The sequence below is a fragment of the Austrofundulus limnaeus genome, unplaced genomic scaffold, assembly GCF_001266775.1.
Source record: "Austrofundulus limnaeus strain Quisiro unplaced genomic scaffold, Austrofundulus_limnaeus-1.0 Scaffold1985, whole genome shotgun sequence".
NCBI lineage: Eukaryota > Metazoa > Chordata > Actinopteri > Cyprinodontiformes > Rivulidae > Austrofundulus > Austrofundulus limnaeus.
In genome coordinates this window covers 6,198-23,754 of record NW_013954387.1, presented here as the reverse complement: position 1 = coordinate 23,754, position 17,557 = coordinate 6,198, and the positions used below count along the sequence as shown (strand labels likewise).

Genomic DNA, 17,557 nt, shown 5'->3' with positions numbered 1-17,557 from the left:
AGGATGATATAAAGCTAATAATAAAGTTGATTTTGCATGTTACACCTTTAAAATGCTTGGTCTTTATTTTCAGTAAAGTCTCAACATGTAACAGATGAAGGTATTTAAATAAATGACCTCTAGACTAGTAATCTAATATCAGGGTTGTAACGTTGTGATGCAACAACATATAAAAATGATTTCCAACTCAGTTCAGTACCTCAGTCAGCGACACTGCAGAACAGAGAGCAGGACGGGACACATCTCCCTCTCCAGCATAATATGCCACCCACCCACAGACATAAATCTTTTAAAGCTAGGATGTCCTGCGTTTCCACCCTGGCTACACCTCACTGCATCACTGCACAACCACTGAGCATCTCCCTCAGCTGAATCCTCCACAGACATCAAGGATACTTGACCTCTAAAGCCACGCAAAGACAGTCGGCTTCACTGCACCACAAACGTGGGAGAATAAACTGTGAATGTCATAGAAACTACAGAGCAACATGAGCAGAAAGCAGCACGAGTTGAAGCCTAATGTTTGGAGGAAGGAGACAAAGCGAGAAGAAAGGAGAGAGTGGGGCAAAGAAAGGAAGGGGTGGGGTGGGGGTGCACTGCAGCAAAGCGTCAAGGACTGAAACTTATCTTTAATTGGCTGCTTCGCTATCAGAAAGCTGAGCAATGAGGACAAATTAGTTTTGTACAATGACCAAACTCTGAAGGGCTTTGAAAAAAGAGAGTCAGGAGATTTTCCTGCACACAGAATCGTTTCCACCTCCGCCTGCATGTGAGGAAAAAGCCCAGATCTCTAACTCACAGCACCCGTTTCACCGTTAACTCCATCCCACCCATCACTCCTGAGTGTCAGCCAGCCACTCTAATGTATAATGAATCTGCAGCTTGTGTTGCTGGAACTGGCTGATGATTGAGAAATGGATCCCAACAATTTCTGTATCTTCTGATGCTCAGGAGAAGCTGATGAGCGAGCACCGGCTTTGGTTACAGCTCTACACTTAAAGAAGCAGAGCCTGAATCAAAGACAATGATTAATGGATTATTTTGAGAGGGGGTTATGCTTCAGTGTAAAGTAATTATTACGCAATTATGCAAAAAATATCTGTTTGTGTCCCTTTGGCACAGTGAAACACAAACAAATGAATTGTGGTGCTGATAAAGGTGCACTTTAAACTGTAATTCCACTATGCAGAGTGAGAAAAAAAACATTATATTAAGAAGAAAAAAAATGTTTCCATTTAAAAACTTTATTTTAAAAGAAATGTAAGACATCTAAAATTCTGTACACTAGTAGTTTTATAATTTTATAATTTATAATTTTAAACTAATAAAGCTCCTTGGATAAGAAGAATTTAAAAAGAAGCCCAGTTGCCATTAAAGGTGCGGTGCTTTTAAAGTTCTCCTGCTTTCAAACCCGTTCACGTCGTCATGTTGCGTGGCAGCAGAGTGGATCTGCCAAACAGAGCGTGAGGAATGAGCACGCCATCAAATCATGCTGCCGCAAAGATGAGACCATTTTAAGTCCGGTCACAGCTTTCTTTGACTCGTCCAATCAGAGGCTGTCAGACTGCGGCCTGAACACTCTCCAGTGCACCAGCTGGTTGTTAAATTGCTCCAAACAGCATAGATGTAGAAAAAGTTGTACAGGTGCAGCTTCTGGATGAGCCTAATCTCTCCTGACTCTGAGGGCATTATGAACATGTGCACCCCCTGGCTGCTGCTCATCCCCCCCCACCCCCTCCTCATGGATGAAGGTTTTGCCAGGCCTTTCATCTGACACCACATTCATGCTGCAGCTGTGAAACTAACCACTTCATATCTTTCTGGCCCCCTAACCAGCTTTAAATTTGGGTGTAATTTGTGCTGATGGGTCTTTTTTCCCCAGCTCCTTTCTTTTGCCAAAAACCAGGAACAACCTCCATCTGCAGAGTCAGATCTCAATTGGTTAGGTTTTATCTGTGACATGCATTTCTTTCAAATACAAAAAGTCATAGAAAACCTCTTTATATTTTAGAAACATGATTTAATACACACAATTTTACTCATTTTGTCACATAACTGGCATATTTTCTTTTGAAATGGGCTCAACCAAAGTGAAACAGGAAGTTACATCAAAGGGGAACTCTTTAAGAAAAGAAACTCTCTGGTCTTTGTTCATTAAAACAAAATCTTTTGAACTTTGACTCTTCTTCATCTTTCTGAGAGTGACTCAAAATAATCTAAAGAAACATCACTGATCTTCTGTCTGTGTTTTCAGCCATTTTATTAATGCCTTGTTTACATGCAGACATTCCCCTTTTAGATCACTTCTTGTTACTTCACATGCAAATATCTCAACAACTGTTCATCTCAGTGGCTTGAAAATCTTTTTGCAATATGTTATCAATGTTATCTTTCCAAAAATGCAATCATATTTTATTTCACTGGTACGTTAATCAGTGGTGGACAGTAATGAAGTACATTTACTTTATTATTGTAATTAAGTACATTTTTTGAGTATCTTTACTTTACTTGAGTAGTTATTTATTTGGGTACTTTTTACTTTTACTCCACTACATTTCAAAGACAAATATTGTACTTTTTACTCCACTACATTTCAAAGACAAATATTGTACTTTTTATTCCACTACATTTCTAGGAAGCTTGTCGTTACTCGTTCCTTAGATCAGCATAGCTTTATAATCCGCTGTGAAAATAAAGAAAAGAAAAAATCTGCTGTTCTAGTTTTTCTTTTCATGAAATGCAATTGGCCACAAGCTATGTTCGTCACAAAAGTAACAAATCACATGCGTAGCTTACAGCCTACATCACACTCGTTAACTCTCGGTAGCGGAGCGCGCGCTCCCATCACTTTACTTTCATTTCAAGCAGAACCAGACAAAAGAAGAAGAAGAAGATGCAATGGAGACCACTGAGGAAATGCAAGGAGAGAAACCAGCACACCCATGGCCACATCTCAGTTCAGTGTTCGAGGTTTTAGGACTTGAAAATAATACGTATAAGTTCAAATGTCTTCTCTGTTTACCACGGGTAAAGTACCTTTCAGCGTTCCATAACTCACCATCTAACCTGAGAAAGCACATTGAGGTAAGTCAGCAAACTTTTTTCTCACTAGTTTAAACGCTTTAAATGAAGATGACTTTGGTTAGGGTGGTTGTGGTTTAATGCTGTGAGAGATGATTGGAAAAATAGCCGACCATTGTGTGCTAACTGCTAGCTAAGAGCCCCGTGCGGGTGCCCCTTGGGGCTCTGCTCTCGGGATCCCTCTCGGGCCCTTGGGCTCTGGTCTTCCCTATGTCTGCCTCGTATCTTGGGGGTTGGGTCTCCGGTCCTCCACAGTCACTATTAAATATTGGAGAAATCTTGTATATACACACATGTTCACAACTGCTCACAYACAGGTGTTCTGATCCGGGGGGTTCTGACTGGTCACTGAGTGTGTAAATATGTCTATGTGTATATACAGACAATATTTATGAATGTAGGCATGTATGTATGTATATCTTGATATATGTATGGGTATGTGTATATTTTTATGTATGCCCTCCATGTATTTATCCATTTATTTTTTCAGGTGAGCGGACAGATGTTGGGTGTGTGGTCCTGTGTTTTGTTGGTGTATATTTAATATGCTTCTAATCGCTATTTCAATCTTTCTATCTTTCTAATTACTTCTCTCTCTGTCTCTATTTTCTCTTCACTTAAAAAAGTCACTGATGATGAAGAAATAAATAAACTAAATAAACTAATATTTAGTTTCGTTTTCTACTGAAGTGACAAAAAAAAGAAAAAAAAGAAAATGTAATTTGTACATTTACTTTGTACTTAAGTACTTTAAAATGCATGTACTTCTGAATACTTAAGTATTTTCAAAAGTAAGTACTTCAATACTTTTACTTGAGTAGATTTTTGACTGAGTAACTTTTACTTGTAGTGGAGTAGATTTGACCATGAGTATCAATACTTTTACTCAAGTACTAGAGTTGAGCGCTTTGTCCACCACTGACGTTAATGTAGTCAGTACTAGAAAAGGCAAGGTGACACAAAACCTGTTAAAAATGCTGATTTCGTCCTTTTTTACCCAACAAACAAAAGCTGAGAGCCTCTTAGAGAAACAGTCAGCATTTTATTGTCCAGAAAGGACAGTTTACAGAACAATAGGAGACCAATCAGCTTTAAGCCTCCTTTGAAGACAAAAGCCCTTAAAAAAGTTTTTCAAAATCTGGACAGCTTCACAAAGATGACCTTGCGTTTCTAATGTCTGTTCATTTCATCAGTCTTTTCTTAAACGAAGAAGTTGGCAAATCAACATCCAAATAATATTGATGCCTTTCGTGAGACAAGTCTTATGAATTTAGTCAAAATAGATCATTTTGGTTTCAAAACATTAAAAGAAAAACTTTATCTTTCTTTTCTGAACCCCAGTTTTTAAGATCCTAATTGTGAATTTGTCTCAATGTCTAAATCAGAGAAGTCAAACTAATTTTCACTGAGGGCCATATGAGAGTTATGGTGACCTCAACGGGCCAGTTGTAATTAACTTTGACCTTTCATGTTTGACTAAACATGACACGTCACAATCCTCGTCTCATTGCTGTGACTGAGAACCACTAACAAACAACAACTGAGCTCTACGTGGTATTTCCTGCACAGAAAGAGTGTTTCAACACATCCTCTAACAAACACTTAAAAGTACTGTGTGTACAACTGACTAAAGATGAAACAGATAATACCGAAATACTATTAAAAGTGAAAGTAAGCGAGTTTTACTCCCTGCTGAGTTGTGGTGAGTAGCTGCCATCTTAAATTCTGAACTCTTCCACTTTCCAACAGGGAATTCCCATGCATAATCAACATGCATTATGAGAGATGCAGTTTATGGTCAATGCTGGCATTAAAGCAGCTTAATTTGAGACTAAATTGCTCAGGGGGCCACAGTTATGCCAACAGCTCAGGGGTAGGACAAAGAGTATTATCTTTCACCTTTTAAATGTTTATTTTGTTGCAATGAATCATGAATTTAAAGTTTACCATTGATATGAAAACCTTTTTATATTAAATTAAGTACAGTATTTAAAAAAATGTGCAGGGCCCCTTTGGCGGGACAAATGGAAATCACCTATGGGCCACGAGTTTGACACATATGGTCTAAATGGTCATTTACAGCAAACACAGCTGAAGCAAACTTTCCGTGCACTCAGGTAAGAACTGTTCCCGTCCATGTAAGGACCCCCAAAGGTTCTCTGTTCTTTACCTTCCAGGCAGCATATTCTCCAGAGCCCAGAGTGGGTGAGCGCACCGGGGTCCTTCTTGTCTTTATTATGGGGATCATCCTGGGTGATGTTGGCTGTGCTGTTGCAGATCAGGGCACGGGAATACAGCCAGTAGTCCGTCCCTATCGCCACCGTCATCAGGCCAAAGGCGGCAAATGCCCCCACGGTGGTGAGAAGGATCTGGATCCCCTTCTCACACACCATGCCTGTAAGAGAAAGAGAAACGTGATTTTAGGAACGCGGTTACAGTCACAGGGTGAGAAAGAGAAAGTAAGGAAAAACAAGAGGTGGAGGCAGGTGGGTGAGAAGCCTTATGAAGTGTCCTTGGAGAAGGGTTTAATAATTCTGCTGACTCGGCTTAACAAGACTGAATGAAGGTGGAGTGAAACAGATCACACTCTCAGTCAGTTACATATTCATGACCCTGACACTGCTCTCAGCCCTGAACATTCCAGAAATACACACACAGCAGATCACACAAACGTAAACACCTTGTTCCTGTCTTTATCAGACAGGTGGGGGTGTGCATTTCTACATGCGAAACTCTCTGTGTGCACTTACACAAATAGCATTACATAACTCACTTAGTGCTTGTCATGTTGACTCATACCAGCGTGTTATGAAGTTGGTCGAGCATCACACAGTTGGCACTTCAGATATCCTCTACTGTTAAAAGTTTTCCTTTCATGGAGATATAAATCGATCCTGACTGAGTTTAGGAAAAGCACTGCAGACTGGAACTTACCTGATGGCGAGTTTCTATCCTTCGACTCAATTTTGAAATCTTTCTTGACCCCGTCAGTGAAGAACGTGCTGCCCCCTCAATCTGGACAGCATCCATCGACTGTGTTCACCTGCTCCCCCTCTCTCCTATTTGCTTCTTTTTCCCCCTTTTCTTTTGGCCCCTGTCCCTTTCTTTTAATCTTGCTGGCTTGTTGGATCTTGCAGGGGTTGTTGACGGTGGTCCAGCTATTCCCGCTGTTAGCAGGAGACTTGCAGAAAAAAAACCATGGTCACTATTCTCTCACGTCGGCTGCTGCAAAACAAATATAAAACACAAAAATGTTATTTGTTAATTTGTACACTGTTAATTATTCAAATAATTTGTTTATGTAAAATACAAGACAAACTGAAGACAAACACATAAACCAGTTGTCCATTTTATCTTAATCTGCTGTCTGTTTAAGATCCATAATTATGTTTTTATGAAGAAGTGAGCTGTGATCACATTACACTCTGTTGTACTGCGCAGAGGGATTCCTCAAGGTTCTGTGTTCAGTCCTTTGGTCTTTAGTCTGCTGACACTTGACTGTACTGCTAAATTTGATGAAACATCTTTCAGAGCTGAGGTGGAACAGTTAGTGAGCAGGTGTGAAAACAACAATCTGTTGAAGGTCAACTAAACTAACTGAAGAGTGGATTGTGAATTTTAGAATAAAAAAGCTTGGATTTCCAGGAACAACCTAAAACCAAAGACACAACAGGAACACCATAGTGCAGTGCGTCATTGGAAGTGTGTCAGATAATGCTACCAATACATACAGGATGTGTCAAGCTGAAATGTGCTGTAGGATCATCTTTAAAATATTTGTTTAATATTTCATCTTTCTCACCAAAGTAAACAAACTTTTAATCAATGGACCACCAGTATTTTCATTTCTTTTCCACTGTCTTTATGTTGAGAAGATTTTTGGGTCATGTATGATTATTTCTCAACCTCAATAATAAGTCTTTTCTTCCATTATATTATTTTTTGATATAAAACGGAGCTACACTTAAACAAGAGGAGAAAAACTGTTCAAAATTGCATAAAAGAAGCCAAGATGTTCAAGAAGGGAGTCAGTACACATAAAAATACATTACTTTTTAGGTGCTTGAATTTCCAACAGTGTTGAAAATGAATTGCTGGATGCATCTATGGCCAGCTTCTCCCGGTGTGGAAGTCATAACTTCAAATAATGGAGGCATAATTTTCGACACTTGCCATACACCTCTGGTGTGTTACGTCCTATACACAACGCTGGACAAGTTTCAGCTCATCATACATTTTTAATATATTTGAAATGACAAAATAAATGACTTTTTACTTGTTACTTGATACTTGAGTGAAGCTCCCTCAGGGGGAAACTAGAATGTGCACCCAGGTGTTACGTTTCCATCAATACTGATTGATTTACTGTAACCTCTGCAGAGAGTTATGCTGCAGGACTAAATGGCAATTAAACACGTTCTCACTGCACTCAAACACCAGATGTTGCAAAAGTGTTGCAAAATTTGCTTCTAGTGTAGTGATGATTTTTAATTGTTAAATGTTTTGGTCAAACTAGCATCATAGGTGTAAAAGAAAAATAAGAGTAAGCGGGGATACTGTTGGAAGCTGAAGAGAGAACGACTTCAGAGCATGTGCACAGCATCTAGTCTGAATAAGAGGAGCAAGGGGGGTGGGGAGGGGAGGCAGAGAGGACCAGCCCGACAATGTTACCATAGCAACACTGATTTCCAAAGTCTGGATCAGCATAGAGCGAGGAGGAGAAAAGAGAGGGGCTGACGAAAGATAGAGGGAGAAAAGGGCAAAGAGGAGAAATGGAAAAAAAGAAGAAAAAGGCAGAAAAGAGGAGGATATTTTAAGTCATTATCTGTTAACGACTGTAAAACTCGCCATCCTGCTGAATCTGTGTCAGTAGAAAAGTGTAACGACTGCAACTCAGGAAATACTCGACACAAACACATTTAGATTAGGGCTAAAAGTGCATCATTTAGATGAGAAATAATCTCTCTCGCGGGTCGTCTTTTCCTTAACAGATCCAGAACCGAGCGATGTTTGAGCACAGAGGACTCAACAAACAGTGTTTAACAAACATAATGCAGTTCAGTCAAATCTGTTAATATTTCATGATGCAATATGGCACCGCCATTAAAATAGGTTACATCCTGTTTGTATTGTATGACCCAAAGCAGAGCTGCCTCACAGACAGAAGGAGAGCCAGTGTGTGTTTGTGTGTGAGAGCATTTCCTCTCCAATGCGTCTGAGGATGGGTCGAGTTCAATCTTATTGAATCCCAGTAATGTTCCCCTCAGCTCTCCTCAGTTAGACAGTTAGCCTCGTGTCTCTGCGTTCAGGCTGCGTATTATGTAAACTGTCATCTGACACCACTGCAGCATGGCTTTATTCATTAAACATTCTGTTCGCTTACTGTATGTTTTGGTGATTGTGCTTTTTTTATGTGGGTTATACGACCCTCTAACCCCATCAACATACAGATTTTCCCTGAAGAATAAAGGATTACACATCACTCTCCAAGGCCTATAAACCAAGCAGTAATGTGTCAGTGTGCGGTCTTTGTGTTTAACAAATGACCTTAAGAATAACCTACTAAGTTATTCCCTGTGGCAAAACCTCCCCTGAGTAGCAGATCATAATTGTCTCTTCATTATCTGTAATTTCTATTTTCCTTCAATAATTACAGAGGAGAATGAAGGGAGTGTTTGGAACAAAACTAGGGGAGCGTGAAAGGACATGAGAGCATGAGAAAATGAGCAAAAAACTGAGAGTTTTACTAAGTAGCTCAGACTGAGGAACAGGGTTTATAAAGCCAGACAAAGAAGACAGAGTTTTACTGACACTGGGACCACAAAAATGTACAAAAATGAATCTGTGTATGGTTCATTCTTTGTTTTTTTTTTAACAAAATCGCAAAAAAACCAACCATGGTTTTTCTTTCATTTTTTCTTTTTTAACTTAAATGCACAATCAAACTAATTCAAAATCCACAGAGTTTGATTTTTGCTTCAGTAATATAAATCTATAATAATGTTGTTTCAAAATGAAGGAAGTCACCAAAGAAGAAGAGTTTAAAGTGGTTGGAAGAAAAAAAGAAACAATTCCTAAACATATTGGCGATGGCTGCACTCAAACACCCTGTTCTGCATAACTTGCAATACGAAAGCAATTTTGTTCCCAGTAAGATCATCAGCTCTCAGTGAGACTCAACGACTACCTCTTAATAAGACAGACAAATCCATGGTGAGAAGTGAAAACACTCCAGGAGCTCAAGCCATGATTTCTGATTCTGCCAGTAGCTCCCACATGGTGCACCAACAAAATATAAAGCTTGTCTTGTCTTTAACCAATAAAATGAAAAATCATAGTCTTTCTTACTTTTTGCAATTGTCATTTTTCTAATTTACTTTTAAAACAAAACAAAACAAACAAACAAAAAAACCCTGAAAAACACCCAATTATTATTTTTTCTTTTATTTTGAAAAGGAAATACCAAAGAACGAACCATACACAGGTTATGAGTGTTTGTCTTTGTCTTTATTTCCAGAGCATGAACAAGAAAATTATTGTTCTGATATTTAGAAATAAAATCTGTGACCTAAATATTGGCTTGGGTTAAAATCATTACTACTTTGGAAATGAACTCCATTAAACTGGGCAGCACAATAAGTCAAAAATTAAAAATGAATGTTGCATCAATCTGTATCTATTCATGCTGCACATCCCAATAATGGTTTTGGCTAATCTGATGTCCTTGATGCCCACAACAGATTTAGATGATACTGGTGAAGGACAATGAAGCACACAGAGAGCTGTAGACAGAGAGGAGTGAAGGCAGTGGGTTTACTACAATTTTTAATAATATTTTACCATTTAGTTGTTTTAAAACATCCTGCAGCTGGTTTATATTGAAGGCTTAGCCTTACTTATAGGATTGTATATCACTGCTATGGATTTAATCAAACATCATTTTATGTTGAGAAATTCTGCCATCCATCCATTATCTTGACCATCTTTTTTCTCTAAGGGTCACTGATGCACATAACCAGCAGTCACTGTGTGGGGACGTACGCCTGGAGAGGTCACAAACCCATGGCAGAGACACAGAGACAATCATTCACTCTCTCACCTACCAGTTACCAATTAGCCTAATAGTTATGTATTTGGTCTATCAGAGGAAGCCAGAGCACCCAGAGAAAACCCACACATTCACAGAGAGAACATTTTACCCAGAAAAGGTCCCTGGGTTGCTGGTTTAATCCAGTAACATTCTTGCCGAAAGGCAACATCTCTACTAACTGAGCTCATGTTGAGAAATGAACGTCATTTATCGCTGTTCTGGTCAAAACCTTGAAAGTAACATTTAGTACGATCTCACACTACAGCTTAGCTTCTGAGGAATGAGCAGAGGGTGAATCTCAGTTAGCACCACACCAGATTTTAGCTCATCATCTGCTAATCTGACTGAGCTTCAGCTGTTTTTGTGTTTGCTGAGGTTGATTATCTGGCAGCAGATTGAATCAAGTTGTTTCCAGACGTTCATCAGTTATTTGTCCATCCAGTCATTTCATTTTTGAGAGTTTCATTATAATCTGTTAAAAATATTTTGCTAACCTTATAATCATAGGTGGCCGCTGATAAGTGTTGGGCTCAGGATTACAGGACAATCATGTAATTGCCTGTGTGCCTGCTTGTTTGTTTGACTTTTAGCAAAATATTTCACAAACAACCAAATGAATATAACGAAACTTTCAAAAAATAACCTTTGGTTGTATTTCTGTAAGTGATTACTTTTTGTAGTCGACTTGAGTCAAGAGTAGAGTTAAATATCACTAGTGAGCCCTGCCTATCTCATCCACTGTTAGTATTGGTGACAACACGGAGGAGCAAAAATGGCAACCAAACAGGGTGTCACCTAACAGCTGTAATAGCAACTATGAGATTAGCAGCAACTGGATCTGTGTCACAAATTGTCTGTAATATTTTTACAATAAATTAATATAATTGCTAATTATGTTAATTTCATTCAACAAAAACAGTTGTACAAGACAAATATATAATTTATAAGTAACAATGATCTAAACAGTCCTGAATCAGTCAATACCTTAGACTTTTTAGCTAGATGAAAATTATGATTTCAGCTAGTAATAAAGTATATTTGTTATTTCTTACTGTCATAAATAATAATAACAAATATTTAGCAAATGCCACTTGGAAAATGTTGACTGATACTTTGAGTTGAAACTAGTCTTTATTAGCTAAACATCTTCTCAACAGGTGAAACCTAAAACTAGTCAAATAAATAATGCCATGTGTAAATATAACATGAATCAGAGGCAAAACCAGTTTTTAATATTTAATAATTTGTGTTAAATTGTAACATGTCTCAGCAGTGCTACACTGTATAACAATATGTATATGTTACAGCAGCTAATATCTGCTAAGCTAACAAATATTAACAGTGATCACTGTTAATATTTGTTAGTTTAGCAGATATTAGCTTCTGTAACAGTAATTACGTCAGCTTATTTTCATTTTAAACTGTTAAATTATTAACTTTAGTTCTGGTCACATCACTCATTGATTTAAATAAAGTTAAATCTGTTTACTTGTGAAATGCTACGTGCTTTCCTGTTTCTCTTCAATGGTTTAATCCGTAACACTCACAGCTTTCTGTTATTTTTATATACATTAGAATGATTATACACATATATTACTAATAATTTTATTATTATTGGTAGTTTTTTGTTTCTACATCTTCAGTCTTTTTCTTTGCTGTGTTCCCAACATGTACAGTGATGGTAAATCCAGACTCTTGCCCGTTCTGCTCAGCTACAGTAAATCACATGGTCATGTGGTCAAGACTCACTCCAGCTGTTCTACAGAACCGCCACGGACAGGAGCAGCTGTGGCTCAGTGGTTAGAGCAGTTGACCTCCAACACGAGGGTCTGAAGTAGATTCCACTGCTATGCAGTCTCATGTCAAAGTGTTCCTGAGCAAAACACTGAACCCCTCTGATTTGCTCCAGCTGTACATGAATGTGATCTAAAGCACTGATTGTATTTGTTCAGATCAGCTTGTAGAGATGAAGTCGACTGCTGTATGAATGTGTGTGGATGTGGGTAAACGAGAGCACAGTCTGTGTTACAATCCATTTACCCTTTATCAAGATGGCTAGACCAGCGAATCAACCTTAGCAAACACAAAAATGCCAATAAATTAATCGGTGTTCCAGATATTGAGCTTAAATGGGGTGTAGTAGCTGAGAGTCATTCCCAACACTGAGCACTGACCAATCACATGAGGTGTTCTGTTTAAAACTTTAGCCATAACTTTTGGAGTCAATCTTCTCTGTCTGTTAGCAAAATTTCTCATGAACAACTGGATAGATTATGAAATGCTCAGAAAGTAATCACTGGAGGTGCATCTAGAACGGATTCAGGATGACTCAGTCAATTTCACAGACATTGAACCAACATTTGGTGTGGTAGTAGTTGAGAGTCATTTCCAATGATTTAAAGCTTTAGCATGTTGAAACCTAATTATAGGTCATAAACAAAAGCTAATGTTTTTCCCTTCTTCTTCTTCTTTTTTAAACTAAGACTTTAAATAAAACTAGATTTAAAGGACAGAATGTAGTCTTTTTCAAACATTGTAAGCAACCCAGAGCTAACTCATCCTCACAGTGATGCTTTTTTTCCCACTTTGTCTGCAACATTATGGGCCAGCCAGAGGCCAATTAACTGCAGCAGGACGCAGCACAACAACACAGGCCAAAAGCTTAGCTGAGGGAGCAAGCCACTGCAAAGACAATCACAGAACTGGGCCCTCACTTGTCAGAAAAGCTCAGATATAATCAGATCTACCTGCATGACTCATTCCCAACGTGACAGAATACCTTAGCTTTTAGAAAATCTGAGCCCACCCAGTGAGTTGTAGCACTAATAATGCAGCTATAAATCACACAGGAGGTTTGAATCTTGTAGCAGCTGCTCCATTAGCTATTCATTGCATAAATCAACCACCAAACTGCTTGTTGAATAAATGATGACAACTGTAATAAGTTTTTTCACACACATGAAGAAAAATAAATGGATCTGTTGGGAGGTTTGTGGGATCATAATGCCGACTGATAAATACAAGAAGAAAATGTGTTTGATGAGATATAGCCCATCGTTTGACCAACAGTAAGAAGAAAGTTGCACTAAGCCTGCTTATGATGACGGTTCTAAAAATACTATTGGTTTATTCTATTTTGAGACAGCAGCAGTGAACATTAGGAAAACACTCTAAGCAGGAATGATTCCTCTTAATCATCAGAGGAAGCTCACACACCTGAGCTCACAGCTGAAATCCCACGGTGGACATGCACACGCCAACTTCTAATGCACCCTTTTGCATCCATGTCAGCACAAACATGCAGGTGCACAAAGCAAACAAACCCCGCATGCTGGCTCAAACCCCCACAACAGCAAAACGATGACTGTAAAAATCCTAAAATAGGTCATCTTCAAAAGCAGCTTCGAAGAGTCGCTGAACTGCCATTAAATAAATGCAGAGTCCACTAAGGTTCTTGGATCCACACGCTGCCAAACGTTCGGCTGTTTTAGTGAGAATGTGGGTAGAAGCAGAGGCGGTGACACCTTGGTCTGAGAGGCTCTAAAGTAAAGTGTCTTGGAATGACTTGATGCTCATGAAGCCATGAAGCTGCACTTAAACACACGTGCAGTGATGCATATAGGAATCATCCTCAGTGTTCTGTGTCTGAAGCCCTCTCTGAAGGGAAATTAAACGCAGCATGACCCTGTAAAACGCAAAGCTTTAAGAGGTTTAGATGTTTTCTGTTTATAGAGAAAATCCCCAAAATCAGCACTAATAAATAACAACAGCAACAACAACCTTCATGTTTTTATAATTTGATCAAATCTAGATTAAAAATGTTTGGATTTCCCTGAAGGCATAGATGTACTGTGGGACACCAAATGTAAAATAAAATGTTAAAAATGTCATTAATGTATTTTCATTATTCAGCTCACTTTCTGAGTGTAAAATCTTGTTTAAGAAAATTTTCATTATTGTTATTTAGCTCACTGCTTTTACATGTTGCTAATTTTTTACTAAATGTTAAATATTAAATCATAAATCTTGAATATAAATGCAAAAATTAAATCTTAAATGTTGCAGCTAAATGAAAAAGTTTGCATAAAAGAATCTCAGAACAGAACTATTGCTGTGCGGCTTGTCAGAAGAGCTCAGATATAATCAGATCTACCTGCATGCATGTCATCATCTGGGTATAAAAGCAAATACTAACTCTGTTAACGCTGCTAACGCTGTTAACACTGCTAATACTGCTAACTCTGCTGAAGATGACATTTAAATTTTTCGTTCAAAATGTGTTCACTGTAAACAATATGGGCAGTGCCTGTGGTCTGACTGTTTGAAGTGCAGCTCAGACATCTGCTGTACCTGCAAGTTTGATGTCTTGTAGGGAAGTGACAGGAAAAAAGTGAATTAAACTGTAAAATGCATATGGTGTTTTAGATACCTAAAATGTATAAACAAATTTTTAATTTACAACAGTTTTAAAACAAACAAAAAACTGTATTTTCACATTAATATCTTTAATTTCTTGAAAAAATATTGGACAGAAATAATACTTTTCTGCTCTTAACAAAGTACATAAGTGCATTTGTTGTTTTTCTTTGAGTGGCGTAACTTGATGCACAGTTTGTACATTTCTGCACTGAGTTAAATAATCCCACAGCCGGTGGAGGAATCCATCCAGGAACAGAACTACAAAATGTTCCCAAACTTCTGAAAATGTTCAACACAACTTGCCAGTTGTAATTAGACTTTTAGATGAGCAAAGATTTCAGTCTGCTTGTATTTTTATCAGATAATATATCTGAACTCCATGATTAAAGGTTGTATCATATCATACCAGTTCAGTTTTTGATGATTGTGTATCTTTAATGAAATAGATTGTTGACAGTGAACCAACAATGTATAGTTTCTACCCTCCTACCCTCACCTAAAGTCATGAACTCTCCCAAAACTCCAGAAAGATCAAGATCACAGACACACAACAGGACAGAAGTTTTCCTGGACCAGCTAGACTCTAGTTATTCAAAAAAGACTTAGAGTAGAGCTGCTGCTCCTCCACGTCAAGAAGAACCAGTTTGAGGTGGGGCATCTGGTAGGGATGCCCCCTGGACACCTTCATAGGGAGGTGTTCCAGGCCTGTCCAACTGGGAGGAGACCCCAAATTAGTCCTCCCAGAAGATCTGAAAGAGGTGGCTGGACTTCCCGGCTAAAACTGCTGACCCCTTGACCTGACACCAGAACAAAAAATGGATGGATGGATGGTTGGAATGATGGATGGATGGATGGATGGATGGATGGATGGATGGTTGGAATGATGGTTGGATGAATGGATGGATGGATGGATGGATGGATGGATGGATGGATGGATGGATGGATGGATGGATGGATGGATTCACTGACTTTCACAATGTTTTCTCTTCATTTCTTTGAGTGTTCCTGAAAGTCAACAAGTTGCACTTTGGAATGACCTTATTATTGTATCATGTTTTTGATCTGAGTTTGTTTTACAGAATGAAATATCTGAATGAGTGCTCATCCAAGACTGGTGATTCCATACTTTTTGCCAGGGGTTGTAATTGCATACAAATTGTTGTGAGTATAACCCCCCCAAATAAAAATAAATAAATAAATAAATAAATAAATAAATAAATAAATAAATAAATAAATAAATAAATAAATGTTATGTTTTGTCACATTTTCAAAGAGCCACTGCAGAGGGACCAAAGAGCCACATGTGGCCCCAGAGCCGCAGCTTGCAGACCCCTGATTCCGAAGGATCTTGTTTGAAACTTGATCAGCACAATAAATAACTACCGGTAGTTGAATTAGTTTTACTGACAAATTCAGAACTCAGTAGTTCCACACTGTAGTGAATGGACTGCAGTGTTTCTTTTGTATTTATCCATGATGCTGATACATTTAAACACGATGTATTTGTAGCTCTCAGGCAGCAGTGGTTTCCTCCTGAGTCCCTGTATGACCAAAGAGCGAAGGGAACTGCTCTGAAACCTCAAAGCATCAAGAAAATTGCAGCGAAGTCATTGATCCTCTGAACGGCTACATGACAGATATGATGACGGCTGCAGAATTGTTCCCCCTCAGAGAGAAAAAAAACAGAGAGCGAGAAATGGACTCGACCACCCAAACAGCTATAAAATCAGAGTGAACCAGCGCAGCTAAAACAAGTGAAAGCAATCAGAAGTCATAAGGTTTATTCCAGGTTGCTGTGGACCACTCATGATTAGGATTTGGCCAGTACTACAAACACAACTCAGCCCTGTGTGGGCTTCCAAACACTGACTGCAGTGAGTCATCTTCCATCTTAAACAGCAGATCTCAGAGCGAACCAAGGGGAGTTTGAAAGGAATCCAACATCCACGGAGATGATGGTGAAAGCCAGAAGCGCAGCTCGCTCACGGCACAGTGAAGTTTAGCACGTGGCAGGTGGAGGAGCTGAGGGGGCGGCCGACAGACAACAGGCCCAGCTGCGCTTAATGAAAGAATCACTCATCACTAATGGAGACACGAGAGGTCATTGGCAAAACGATGATGCAAGACCTTATCATCCCACAGGCATCATCACCAAAACTTCTATCTGCTGCTCATTAAGAGCCGGTGGTTTGAATCCCAAACTCTCCAGACTGAAACTTTATGAAAGCTTCACAGGGCTAGTTCATGTCTTTTGATTGAGGGTAATGTGGAAATATTATGAACAACTAATATCTTACCTGTTAATTAGTGTAAACTCTGACCAGACTGATGAGCTAATGGCTAATCTGAGCCTTTGCTTTCCTCTTAAAGCAACTCAAAAAAAAGTTAAGATGTTCATTGAAATGATATTAAAAAAAATAGTATTTCCATGAACCATCCATCATGCGTGTTAGTCTGGTCAGAGAACCTTTCCATTTCTGTCCATGATGCATATTTCTGTAGAAATATTATGTTCCTGCTGAGTGTTTGGCTGCTGGAGGTGCTACAACTAGCTGCAGCTGCTACTGTTTGCATTTGCAAATCACCAAAGAAATTTACATTAAAGAATTTGGTTTTTTAATAAAGAAAAACTGAATCTAATTGTATTGTTTCAGAATTACACTAAAAAACAGATGTGTTGGTTTTACTTCCACTGAACTGAATATAACATGTTGACTCAACATTTACTTTTAAAGTAAATTTAAAGTAAATGTAAAAAATGCTTTACCTTTACTCAGTTCAGTCAAGTGGAACCAGCAGACATAATTTGTTTAAGTAAATCCAATGGATCTGTTAGTTTGTCTTTTATTTTGAGTCTGGATTAGATTACACAATCTATCTATCTATCTATCTATCTATCTATCTATCTATCTATCTATCTATCTATCTATCTATCTATCTATCTATCTATCTATCTATCTATCTATC

The 17,557-nt window shown here is 38.4% G+C and overlaps 1 protein-coding gene across 1 annotated transcript in view; it reads right to left on the bottom strand.

The window, feature by feature from the left end:
* Positions 1 to 17,557, bottom strand: part of LOC106536814 (voltage-dependent calcium channel gamma-4 subunit) — a 27,161-nt gene that overhangs the window by 5,948 nt on the left and 3,656 nt on the right. The window contains exons 2-3 of the mRNA XM_014034138.1: positions 6,016 to 6,306; positions 5,252 to 5,476 (exon numbers count right to left, since the gene is read on the bottom strand). Coding sequence (XP_013889592.1) covers positions 5,252 to 5,474 — 223 coding nt within the window. The 5' untranslated portion in view covers positions 5,475 to 5,476; positions 6,016 to 6,306. The remainder of the gene's footprint in view (positions 1 to 5,251; positions 5,477 to 6,015; positions 6,307 to 17,557) is intronic.